This window comes from Pholis gunnellus (genome assembly GCF_910591455.1).
Source record: "Pholis gunnellus genome assembly, chromosome: 6".
Classification (NCBI taxonomy): Eukaryota; Metazoa; Chordata; class Actinopteri; order Perciformes; family Pholidae; genus Pholis; species Pholis gunnellus.
Window position 1 is genome coordinate 15,520,460 of NC_136532.1, and position 13,651 is coordinate 15,534,110.

The 13,651-nt window shown below is 40.5% G+C and overlaps 1 protein-coding gene across 1 annotated transcript; it reads left to right on the top strand.

Moving 5' to 3' along the window:
* Positions 1 to 5,648: 5,648 nt before the first annotated feature.
* On the top strand, positions 5,649 to 9,499 carry egr3 (early growth response 3; the record flags this gene model as incomplete). The annotated part of the gene is made up of 2 exons (XM_079160823.1): positions 5,649 to 5,841; positions 8,424 to 9,499. Exons 1-2 carry the CDS (start codon positions 5,688 to 5,690, stop codon positions 9,497 to 9,499), a joined length of 1,230 nt encoding a protein of 409 aa, XP_079016949.1. The 5' UTR covers positions 5,649 to 5,687.
* Positions 9,500 to 13,651: the final 4,152 nt, after the last annotated feature.

Consider the following 13,651-nt stretch of genomic DNA (forward strand, 5'->3'; position numbering starts at 1 on the left):
AATCTGTCAGTGCAATAACATAAAATAAGATGTTTACCCACTTTCCCTGAGTTGAACAGCATCATTTCTTCAAAGCTTGCAACAGGTCAGCCCCGCTTTGCCACTATCTTATCGTTGAGTTGGAAAGAGATTTCCTCTTTGTGTTACACCAGCTGTTAGGTTTTGATGTTGCCCTGTATCTCTGTCATGTGGTCTGGAGTAAAGGATTTGGGGGATAGATTTTGACCTCACTGGGGATTTCTTATTAGTTTCCAAACACTGTCGGCAAGAAGAGGAAGACGGCCTGATATCACAACTCGTTGTGGAAAGAGTTTATTCTAATTCAGGCGCGGAAACACGTCAGGGCCAAAAAAAGGAAGTGGGAGGTGAAACCGAGACCGCAACACAGCCGGATGCTGCAGTGGAACTTGAACCAAAATACTCCACAGTGACAGGGCAGGAGGGAGGGGCTTGTGGGGCCTGTGGTGTGTTGGGTGCGGGGAACTTGCTGTTTGTGTCATTGTTTATCATATTTCCATTGACCACTCTCTCCCCAATTGGAAACATCGAGGTGCTTTCAAGTCCTTGATCGATTTTTGTTTTTCAAAGTAAAAGCTGCTCTAACACATGTTGAAGCGTCCTTGAATGTAACTTTGGGACAATGAACCCGTTTTGAACTTTGTACCGTTGCATAAGAGGCCTACCTGGCCGGTCTGTAGAGGATGGTGTGGATAAACTTTTCAACCCGTTCACGAGGAGATACTTAGATACTTTTCAGACTTCACGAGTCTTTGTAGAGGGTGGGTCAGAGAACCCCCCATGAGGAATATTGGTTTCTAACCAGCAACTCTCCTCTGGGAGGGGTTTGTATCAATACCCCAGATGTCTGGAAAAGGCTGGATTTACATGAGGGACTTTGATGTTCTGATGATCAATCTTTAGTTGGTGGTTTCATTGACCCTAATTTGGTGTCTCATCAGTGGGCTAGGCAGGAGTAGGTAATGGAGGTTTTTGTTCCTTTGGTGGTTAAGCCAGCCTTGGTAAACCTCTATGTGCCCTCCCAATGAACTCTGGGAGATCATTGATCAAATTGTCCTGCATCTGCTTTGTTTGCTTCCCCGACTTAGCAGTCAAAGCAGCCGCATCCACAAGCAGAACAACCAAAACAATGCACATAGGCCCACAGTTAGTCAGACAGTCCATTGCTTTTGAAAAAATGTTAAGTATCCGTCAGCTGGAATATCGCTCTTGACCTTGATTTACTCATCTTATTTGACTTATGAAATCACATTTTTAACAATTGGCAAGTGTAGTATAATTCCACACTCATTGTGAGGCATGCCAAGTGGGAGAGCATTCTTCCAAAAACCACCTACTTGAATCCATCAGTACACCATTGAAATGCCAAGATGTGTACTTCCAAATACACTGTGCATTTTTTTTTTCTTCTTTATATCTCAGAGATATCCTGCCAAAACAGCTGGGTTTGCCACTCAGCCTCCTTGAATGTGTTTATTTTTACTCCAAATGTCAGGAGAGTTGAAATATTCTGATTAAGAAAAACTGACAGCTGTAGTTCAATGGTGCACAGTATATTGGCTTCTCTGGGAAAAAAAGCAACCGTTCACATCCCCTGATAATATGGGAAAGGCATTTAATATTTTTTTAATTTATTCAAACTTATATTAATTAAAAGGAATTTGTATAATCAATTCAATTGCCTAACCGGCACTACATGATCTAAAATGCATGGAGTCTCCATTCTTCTTTTCTCGCTGCTGCTGAAGAAGAATATTTATTTCACTGGAGACTTCCTGTCGTTTATCACTTGTTGAGAGCAGTGGCAAAATGTGCTCGAGTGCGACATCTGTCCAAAGCATATCAGCTGTGTGCTCTGCTGACCACTTTGCACATGTGTTTCTATTGGCAGAAATGGAATACCAAATTAATATGTATGTTTTCTGTAGTGTACAATCACCTGAAAATAAGAATAGTGTTTTTGTTAGCTTAGAATGAGCCGTTTCTTTCTACAGAGCGGGTCCTCTTCACGGAGTCCACCGTGTTTCTACAGTAGCTCTGAAAGGACAAACCAAACACTTGCTCAAGATAGGGCCAATTGCGTGTTTGTGTCAGCCACCATAGTTTCATTTGGTTGCAATCTGTAACGTCACTGCTAGATGTCACAAACTGAACCTTTAAACGCTTATCTCCGCCAACATTTACACCAACAAGGAACGCAGCATTTTAAAGTGCAGCTTTTTGCTAAAGTATGTCTGCGTTGGCCTTGTGTCGAAGCAGATACTTTAGCAAAAAGATGCACTTTCTCCTTTTAGCTGTGAAAAAGAAAACTCTGCACATAACCAGACAGATGGCAATGATTGGTTAGAAGCTTTGATGATGTTCAATTTAAGCTATTGCAAAATACTGGACTTGATAGGAAACTGAGGAAATGTACCATTAGCGATGATGTGATGATGAAATGCAATAGAAAGCGTCTTCACATTTTCATTATGTGCTCCTCAGAAATGTATAACCATTACACTTTTTTAGTCAAGCATTTTTGTCATGTGAAAAGCATGTTAGTCTTACTTTAACTTCATTTAGATCAGAGATTCTCAACATTATGACTTCAAAATGTTATGCTGGTCATCTGAAATGAAAAAAGCAGTTGAAGATATAAAGACTTTTGGGGATTATTTACTTCATCATCATTGCCAGCTGATTAAACCTTATTGGTAAACCTAATAAATAGAAGATATTTCTCAAGTCACGCTGTCAATATTACATTAAACTCGATCATAAAAACATTAAAGGTATTTGCTTTCAACAGTAATGCTAAATATAGTATGTTCAGTTACTGTTGGTATAACTGGGAACATTATATCTTTCCAGATCTCTAACCAACAGCAAGGAACAGCCGTTGTAGTCTTCCCCATGAAGCCTGGAAAAAACAAAACTAATTTGACTATATATCCACAGTGCCAGGGCAGTTTTCCACTGTGCTTTAAAATGATGTGCCGCCTTCCATGGAATCCCCGTATGCAAAGGAGCCTGGACGCTGCAGTCAAAGAGATCTAACGCGGCAAGCCGTCGACAAACATTGCAGGCCTGCCCCGTGTGACCCGGCTCACGGTGGAGGAAATAAACCTGCAACAGGTAGGTGTTCCAGCTGGGCTGGCCAACCTTCAAACCGCAGAGCCACACTAACGCTTCCCTGAGGAGACACAATAGTACACACAGTAAATCCCCACACTGACCTTAGGAGATTCTCTCATTTGTTTGCATTCATAAACACGACAGTCGACGCAGCTTTTTCCATGGTTCTTCCACTACATTGATCAACCTGTGCAACTTCATGGGCTGGACAAAATGACAGGAACAACAGACAATATAACTCAATATGACGCAATAACCCTGCTATAAATACGGCCTTTTATACGCTTATAATAATCGTTATGTTTAAACTGTGTCATTCATGAGGCCATAGGTCATGGCATTGTTCTGCATTACATTATACTGTTATTTAGACCAAACCAAGTATATCTAATACATTGTTTAATTATGCAGTGGAATACAAATATGGACTGAATTCACATGTTGATACATTCACTCTCCAGAGATGTGGTTTTTGTTAAAGTCAATTCAGAAGGTATCTCACTATTTAACATTTTAATATTCCTTCTTTAACTATGCGAAGAGCTCAAACACAAAACAAATCGATATATTAATTGATGGTGCCTTTGACCTGGACTTATGTGCAAAAAGTGAACCAAAGTGGTCTGAGTGAGTCAGTATGAGGCAGATGATTAAGTCAACATAGAAAATGTATCTTTGGACGGACACAATAGTGTTAAAGTTTGAATTACGTCCACCAGGATCATTGTTGTCTATTTTGTTGATTCAAGGCACAAGACGGTGAACAAGACACCCCGAGAGGAGCCTGTGCTGCCCCCTGGTATGACTGCTACTCAGAAAACACACACAGACATACACATGGATGGAGGACTCGCCTGTGGTAATGAGACACACAAGATCTGCTCTGTTTGTGTAAGCCCCCTAAACACGGAGCATGATTCAGACTAATTCTCCCACACACTCTGTTTACACTTCTGGTTCATTGAGGTACTATTAATTTCTCAGGTCTGAATATTCTGGCACTGACATTTCATTCAATTTTTTCTGTGAATTTTTTTTCTGTGTGTTTTTTTGTTCCAGTTTCAGCAGAAAACTAAGCAAACCCTCACTGCACTATTATAAAGAAGTGTAACTGTAAGTAATGACTGTGATGTGATCGTTTTATGAAGTGAACTGAATGACCCCAAAGGCTTTCAGTAATTCTTAGCTTATTGTCTAACCAACCAAATCACAAAAGGAATATTTTTAAAATACCATAAGGCAACCACTTTATGTTTGTTTTTTCACAAGTTGCCATATTGGTGAAAAGCGAGCCATGACGCGTTGCCTTGTCCACTGACATCTCTTTGAACGTCTGTGGCTTCCGATCACTTTTCCACTTCTACTTCACCCGGAACTCGCATGTCCAAATACAGACATGAAGGGGCGTGGCCGGACACTGCCTTTTTTGGAGTTTCCACTTAGGCGGTCACTTGGGCTCCAAGTCAAAGCAAGTCTGTGGATTTACAATGCGCCTGCAATATTTACAAGCGATTAACTCCGTCAATTACTGTCTTTGTGAGTGTTGCTGCATGAAAAAGCGGTTTGAACCAGTGTTCAGCAATGCAGGACAGCACAAAGCGTTTGCAAAATGAAAAGCTCTTCGACTATCCACAGTCGGGCTTCTTCTGTCTGAGTTCATTTGGACGAAAAGTAATCGAAAAGAAAAATCTAATCGAAAATTCATGAAAGAACATAGTCCAGTATTTCGTCAGTATTGGTAGAATATGAATAAACGGCACTCAGGCCTAACTCATGACATAAAGTAGTGTGTTTTACGAGTGGCAGCCCCCTACAGCCACAACACACTCTCTTTCTCTCTCACTCACACACAGCTGCGTAAAAAGCTCCCAGTGTGCCTGATGGTCCACAATGGACACCATAATGCCTGATAATAATAAAGATAACACGCTGTTGAATCACTGTAATGTTTTCCACGAGGACAGGAACAGAGGAGAACCGGCTCATCCTGAAGAAGGACGCAGCTGGAGGTGCCATGTAGATTTAGTCAACTTTGTATCTATCTATCTATCGGAGCCTTGTGCCTCCACTGTAGTTTCCACCGACTGACGCGCGGAGAGCCTGGGCGCTTGGCGCTCTGTCCATATATGGTCATCTACGTCACGCAAATGTTCCATCCCCCTATTTAATACAAGCAGACTGGAGTCCCCTATCCAGCTCCAATAGAGCAAGTAGAGCTGCTCTTGTGCAACCAACACCACCACCTCCTCCATTGATTCACAGACTTCAAATTCCCCCACAAGCAGCCCATCAGCTTCCACAGTGATCAGATTAATAACAACAGTAGCCTGTGATCACACAGGAGGAGATAACCGGCGCTGCTCGTCCTCCGCGGGATACTTGGATAAGCTACAGCAACAGGATCCATCCCTGCTCCTCTCTCCTCTTTTTTTTTTGACACTCCTGGTCCACACCTGTGTTTTCCACTTTGAGAACACACGCTGTTTTTTGTGTAACTACTTGGATACCTGCGCGTTGTCCTTTTTATAAATGTCGGACTGAATATAATTGCTATGACAGGGAAACTAGCGGAGAAGCTCCCTCTTACGATGAGCAGTTTAATAAACACGATCCCTGACAGTCTCTACCCAGAAGAGGACATCCCGACGTCTATGAATATCTTCACCAGTACGGAATCTATTAACCACTATTCACAGATGAACACAGGTAAGATTTTCATCTACTTTTTAATTTTTTTTACGTGTGTGTTTTGATTAAAGTGGTACAAACTGCGTTGTGCGCGAAAGGCAACAGTTGTCTTGAGGCTCGGAGCACCTGTTTGCGCTCTGGCTGTAGCGCACAAAGGCACACTGTCGTACAGAATACTTTGTTTCGGGGTCAGGTGTAGGCTAACACTGGTCACTATGAATTACATACAGCTTCCAAATGACTGACTTTCAGGTCAGCCATGTGATTTATTGTATTTGTTTATTTCGTACTTGTCCGTAGCCGACATGTCAGGATTTCAAACGCAACGTGAAAAAGGCAACTGTACTCATATAAAAAAACTTTTTTTTAAACCATCGGCCAAGATATTATATCTAAGCAAATCTACCATATTTTGACTTTATATTCCCCAGAGCTGAGGCGTGTTTGAGGAAATGTCTTGTGAACGGCTGAGGAAAAAAAGGCTGTTTTACGCAAAGTCCACTTAAAACGCAATCGGCTCCTGATTGAAACTGAAACTGTAGGTCATGAGAAAATGTGTCCAATTATTGTGGTCTAACTACGAATGCCAGTGATTTATTAATATAACATAAACCCGCAAAGATGGGTCAACTTCTTTAGACAATGACTTTCATTCACAACTCTAGAAACATATCACAGATTGGATATTAGTAGGCGTGCGTGGCTGCTTTTCCCTATATGACACATGCTGAGACGAACCATTTTATACTCAGTAAATTGCGAGGCCGGAGATATTGATCGATTTATTGCTAAATCCAGATTAACGTATATTTCTGATTAATTCAGACGCCTACATAAAGATGACTTGTTGGTTCTGCTCAGTGTTGGCAATAAATCAACCACTAATTGTACAGACTCACCTTCTGAGGTGATGGGTCAATGCTGCACGAAAATATACTAAATCTTTACCTGGTGTCCATATACAGTGACCGCAATTTACTTTTCCCTTGTCAAACTTTGTTCATTAATCAGGTTTTTATGTTTACGTTTTTTGTTCACAAACTAAAACTATATCTCAGTTTGAATTTTACCCGAAATATGTTCCCCTTATTTACCCAAGGAGTGCGCGTTATAAATAGTATACTTAATTTAGTAAATACGTGAATTAAATATAAGCAACATATATGTGACAACAGACATTTCTCTATAAACACGGCAACAAAATGTATTTTATGTGACCTCTGAGAGAAGATATTTAAAGAAATGAAATGAAGCTGAGTAGAAAAAAAGGTGTTGCAGTACAGGTGTGCGTGCGTTGCTGTTTTAATTATGTCTGATCTTGATGAAATTCAAATTATAAACTTAACATTTTTTATATTTGTAATTTTTGCATGTATGCTATTTTTGGGCAAATAACAATAATACATTTTAAAGTACCATGCTGTAATTTTACAGGTGGAGCAGGTGTGTGCTTTGCTCTTCAACACTGACCTACACAAAAAGAGTGATGACTTTATGTGATGCCCCTCATTCAGTTCAATGTCCCACCGATCAATTTACCTGCAGGAAACTATAGATTTAGAGTAAAATGCATTAATATCAACTCAGGCTTGCTTTCTAAATGTCATTCTTCGCCAATAAAAAAACGTGCCACAAGTGTCATTGTTCCTATATACCTTGTGTGTCACAATGCTATTGTGCAATATACATAATTTAGCTTTTGTTGTTTCATTATTTGCCCTTAGCCAAATTCCAGCATGCTGTAATTACTGGAATATTTAAGCACCTCTGGTATGATTTCCTGCAAATTAAAAGAGAGGTCTACTTTAACTTCTGTTTAAGAAAGAATTCTGCTCAAATGTCTCACATTAAGCCCTCGGAGCACGATCAGCACACAAATGTATCCCCATTAAGCACATCTGCATGTGATGTTTTTTATGGCATCTTTTAAATGTGTGTGAGTGTGAAGTGCACGGTTCTGTACAATTAAAATATCAAGGAAATTTGTGAAAATGTTGTTAAGCTCACTAATGCAGAGATTGGATTGGAAACACTTAAGATTTTTACCCCCGTTATGTGCAGATGTTCTATGCTGCAAATGTGTTTTGAATCCTTGAGCGTGATGGATGTGGCGTCTGCCTTATAATCCTCCCTGCTGTAAAGAAATCAGATCTTGCCATTCAGTTTGGCTGTCCTCCTGAGGGACACAATGACTGGATCAAAGGGGGTGTTTAGGTCTTGATTTATGAGAGCTTGTGGGATCTGAGAGAGAGAGAGACACCACTGTCTCACATGCAGCAGTCACTCACTTAACTTGCAGGTCTGACATCGCTCACATTTCTTCGTGAACTGTAGTGGACTTATTTTTGTTTTTTATCTTTTTTTGGCGCACTATTACAAAGATATGCAGAAAAGCTGAATTATCGGACAAACCGAGGACTGCCACTTCAAGTTCATATCGCTTGACAAAGTGAATTTTCCAGACTTTGTTTTCCACAACTTGTGCCACATTATGACTTTTGCAGGCTTTTCTTCCCAACTGATTGCATTTCATATTTGTGTTTGTGCAACCATGTGGATGATTTGTTCATGATATCTGTTTTTTATTTGCGTTTATCCAGATAATATCATGGATCTGGGCATGGGAAGCGAGAAAACATCTGCTGAGATTCAGTATGGATCCAGCTTCCAGTCCAACCGCAGCGGGCAGACTGTCACTTATCTGGGGAAGTTTGCCTTTGACACTCCTCCGTCAGGTGGCATTGGTGGCTCTGGCTGGTGCTCTGATAACAATATCATCAGTCTTGTCAGCGCGGGGATCCTGGGCGTTTCTCCATCACCCGGCACGGTAACAACGCAGACATCCTCCTCTGCAGCCAGCATGGGACAGACGTCAGATATGGAGCAGGTTTATGGTCCGCCAATGCCTGCCTATTCCACCTGCAGTGACCTGTACCAGGACCAGGTCTCCTTCCACCACAGCCCTGCCACCAGCACGGCTCTAGGCTACCCTGGCAATGACTATCACTCCACATCCAAAGCCTCCATGGATGGCAGCCTTTTCTCCATGATCCCCGACTACAACCTTTTCCACCATCAGGGGGAGGTTGGAGTGATGGAGCACAAGCCCTTCCAGACCATGGACCCCATTAGAGTCAACCCTCCACCCATCACACCTTTGGAGACCATCAGGGCTTTCAAAGACAAACAGCAGATTCACCCAGGTTTCATCGGCGGGCAGCAGCACCCATCTCAGCACCACCCACCGCCACAGACTCTCACCCTCAAACCCATCCGGCCACGGAAGTACCCCAACCGTCCCAGCAAAACCCCCGTCCACGAACGGCCGCACGCCTGTCCGGCGGAGAACTGTGACAGACGCTTCTCCCGCTCAGACGAGCTCACGCGTCACCTTCGCATCCACACAGGTCACAAACCCTTCCAGTGCAGGATATGCATGCGCTCCTTTAGTCGGAGTGACCACCTGACCACACACATCCGCACACACACAGGCGAGAAACCCTTCTCCTGTGAGTTCTGTGGACGCAAGTTTGCCAGAAGCGACGAGCGAAAGAGACACGCAAAGGTTCACCTGAAACAGAAGGACAAGAAGCCAGCTGACAAGAGCAGCGGGGCGGCTGGGAGCCACAGCTCGCCACCCAGCTCCTGTGGGGGGCCAACAGTGGGAACGTCATGACCGTCACTACATGCGCTTGGACTGGACCCTCTCCATGCCTCATAAAGAGACTAAGGAAGAAGGGATCACGTCCACTATGAGATAAATAGGTGACTCTTTTCCTCTCTTTTACGTCCCTTGCTCTTTTCAGTTCCTTCTATTTACAGATGGATGCCTTTAGTTTAAGTAAGAGGGGAAAGGCTGCTACGCCCTTCTCTTTCAAGTAACTCAGAGCCTCAGCTACTGTAACACAGTGCCAGCACAAAGAAGGGCACCTTGGCATATTCTGTCCACAAGGTCATCCTATAGGTTTTCGGGGTGGATACACTTTTGTAAATTTTACTGAGAATTTCTAAATTGGAAGGAAGCCAGAATCCATCATAGGAGTCAAAAACAGACACAATTACAATTGAGTTTAGTTAAAGGGTAAGTTGTCTGGGATGTATGCATTAATTTTATTAGGCTGTTTAAAGTGCAATTGGTTATATTTGTGTACTGTCATGGATACCTTATTAGTGGCACTTGGATGTCTTTTTGTTGTTTTTGTTGAGGTGTCGTGTTTTTTTATTTTCTATTTGAATGTTGTTTTCTCAAAAGAATGTGCCAAATGTGTTGTGGTGATACAGCCAACCTTGTTCTTATTATTGTGCCTGACATTTGCCAAACATAGCAGTGATATCAGCTTAGCACACATGTTGAGTTAAAGGAAAGATCAGATTCAAACAGCGTATGTCAGATTTAGATTAATTTGGTCTAGAAAATGATTGAAAGGGTTACACAAAGCAAACCGATGTCTTGTCCTGTTACCTGTACTTATAAAACAAACATGCCTGCAGCAATCAATGCCTTTGCCAATACTTATTTATTTATAGTCACTGAGAGACACTGTGTATTTTTGTTGCCTTTTTATATGGTGGCTTTATGTGATGTTACCAGATATAATTTCTGATTTCTTTTTAAAAGCTCACCAATACTGTTCATTTTTCATTTTTCTTGAGTTCTGCAATTATATGCAATATATTCGTGACATATGCCACCAACCCGTAAATAAAATTAACTAAGAGCACAGTTACACATACTGAACTACTTACAGTAAATACATGACACTGGGTTGCAAACCAGCAGTATATGAAAGCAAAGATGAATGACGGATACACAGTGTAAAAGGACTAAACTATTTGGTTTAAGTTACCAAACGATGAACAGCATATGGTAAGGGAAAATTTTAAATGTCCAAATCCATGTTTACATCTTTTCTAATAACAGAGTGACTGAGACTGAGTTGTAAACTAAGGACTTGTTGTTTTTGTACATTATACAAACATGTATGCAGGTAGCTACAGTAGAAGTTACACTTTTGTACTCAAATGTCAAATGCACCATAATTCAGTATTAAATTGTGCATATATGTGCATGCCTTCATGCACACTATGTAAATACAAATGTCTGCATAAACAAGAACTTTCAATTGACTGGATGCTTGTGCGGAATGTGTCTTAAAGCTTTTAGTAATGTAGTTATAATACAGAATATTTTGTTGTCCTAGGTCATTGCAAACATTTTTGGAGCACTGTAATGGTGCCAAATATGGTGTATTATCTTCCATAAAAGAAAAAAGAATAATAGCATTTGCACCATTTGTACATTTTAAAGTGGTAACTGGTTAAAGGAAGCACTAATGTGTTCTCTGAATAAACAGCAAGATTTCTTACATTTTGTTTATCTCCATTATAGTCGCAATCAGTTACTTCAATTAACACATCTTCCCCATTGCAGAGAAAACACTGGTTGTCGGATAGACAGGAGACTAAATGATTGGACGCTTTCTTCTACAAAACCCTTACAGAGCTATGCCAATATGTTTTTCACATTCCTTAATGATCTTTGTCCTGATAGAAGGAAATTACTCTTATTTCATTCAATTAAATATTTTGTGCAGGCTCATCTACCCCATTAGCTTCTATGGGAACTTAAAAGTGTCACAACAAAGATCACATTTCATTAAACCTATATTCCCATTTTTTTTTTATAAATATATTTGTTTTAACAAATCTCTGTGAAGCAGGAAGGGTTTTCATGACTAAGACTGCATAATGGCCTCATTTTGAGGTGTAACAACCTTGTTTAAGTGCGAAGATAGCTTCTGATTTTATCACTCAAATACAAGATAAATTTCATCTTCTACTTTGACCGAGGTTTTTTTTGGTAATTGGCTGAGCTCTCTGAATATTAAGGAGTGTGTGCTGTATGCGAGGCAGAGAATTTACACAAACACATTGTACATATTGTGTCAGTGGACACGGCAATCAGACTTAAAGAGAATATCGACTGACAAATGCAAAGGCCAAAAGAAAGGTTCAGGAAAGCAGTGCCACAGAGAACACAGTGCACACAGAAACAAGCTTCCACGGCCACGCTTTGCCTTTCCTCTAACAACCAGTTTTCACTGCTGAGCTTCCTGGCAAGTGTCCACTTATTTTCCAATTAATTTGGCCTCAGAGATTCTTTTCTCAACTCGTCCATGTGGTTAAATGAACAGACCTCCTTGCACTTTTTCAGATAGTTTAAAAACCCACACACCCTGTAACATCAAACTGTAAATCAATAGTTTTGTGCCATTAAAAAAAAAAAAAGGTTTATTACATGGATGGTCATCAACAAATACAACTTCTCTTATCTCACTAAAAGGCATGTGACTACACAACTGAACAAACTGAAAATGTAACTTCTTACACATTACATGACACAGCCTTCCTCAAGCCTGATCCCAGATGATTAGCTCGATAATAACCAATATTCAAACATTATATTTCAGTTTCCCAGGTTAAATATTGCTATGAGTAATGGCAAACATCATGTAGCAGACAGCCTCATTGAGTCAGCACAAAAGAATATATATAGTATATGACGTGATAGGAAATACAAAATGTTTATCTAGAATAATTTGATGTTAGACACAGTCCATTATAGACTCTGAATTATTTTGAATGTATTTGACCAAAAGTGATGCTCTTGATTTGACACGTTGCTGGTTAGAATGGACGGTTTTAATTATAATATATAGAATGTGGCCTCCTCTGAGAGAAAACTGTTTATGTTTGCTTCCTGTTGAGGGACGATGCAGAGTGAGGCGGAGAACACACCAAACTATTTCCATGTCTAAATGAAGCCATGTAATTAGAACTCAATATTTCATCAGTCATATCCTCTCACTGTGCTTGTCACTTTTGTTTTGTGACACTTTTGTAATGGACGGATACATTTTGTAAAATGTATATGATCCCCTGCATCCCACTCCTTCAATATAGTTTGGTGGTTGAACAACAATACAGGCTGCACCATGTTCTGCTGAACAATAATCCTTCTGTGTAGTGTGTGAATGCTATAGATATATGTCAATGACTTTTTATACAAACTCGGAAACATCCCCCTCTTATAAATGCTTCTCCAAGTATAATTTATTTAATGTTTTTTTTTTTTTATGTTTTATTGTCCAAAAGTGGGCGGCTGAACGCTCTGAAATTGGAATTTGCTTCATCCTCGTTCTCTGCTCCACATTGGATCTGAGCCAACATCAGCAGCCATCTTTGTGCCAAACTGGGTTGCAGGGTTGGATGATCAAAAACAATATGAGATGAGAACTCCACAGGAGAAACAAATCATAAATGTGACCTCAGTCAGCTTGCAGTTGAAGGCAGCCCTGTGCTGATGTTTGTGTTAAACTGTTTGATTTAGTCTCTGTGACGTTGGCCTTGGGCAGGGCTCTTTTGTGACAATAAATAATTACAAGATCTTTTTTTTTTTTAAACCCTCATGTTTGAAGAGATTTCAATAATGTGTAGATATTATAGGCTACTCATGTCATCTTATGGACTACAGGGTGGCTTCAGGGATTTTGTGGTCTTCAGCGGTGACACTATGGTGTTCAGATGGAGTCGATACTCACTGTTTTCTGTTGTGTTGTGTTTTCTTTTCATTACAGTATATCCTCATGTTTGCATGTGCACGGAAATGCTACCCTCAAACAAAGGGTGGTGCTCATTTCTTTATTATGCATGAAAATAAATCACATTGGGTGAAATGGGATAAACCCAACAACAATTCAAGATAGACAATTGAAAACACACACTGGGATAACTGTTCTGTTTTTTTTTGTTTTTAAAAAAAAAGAAA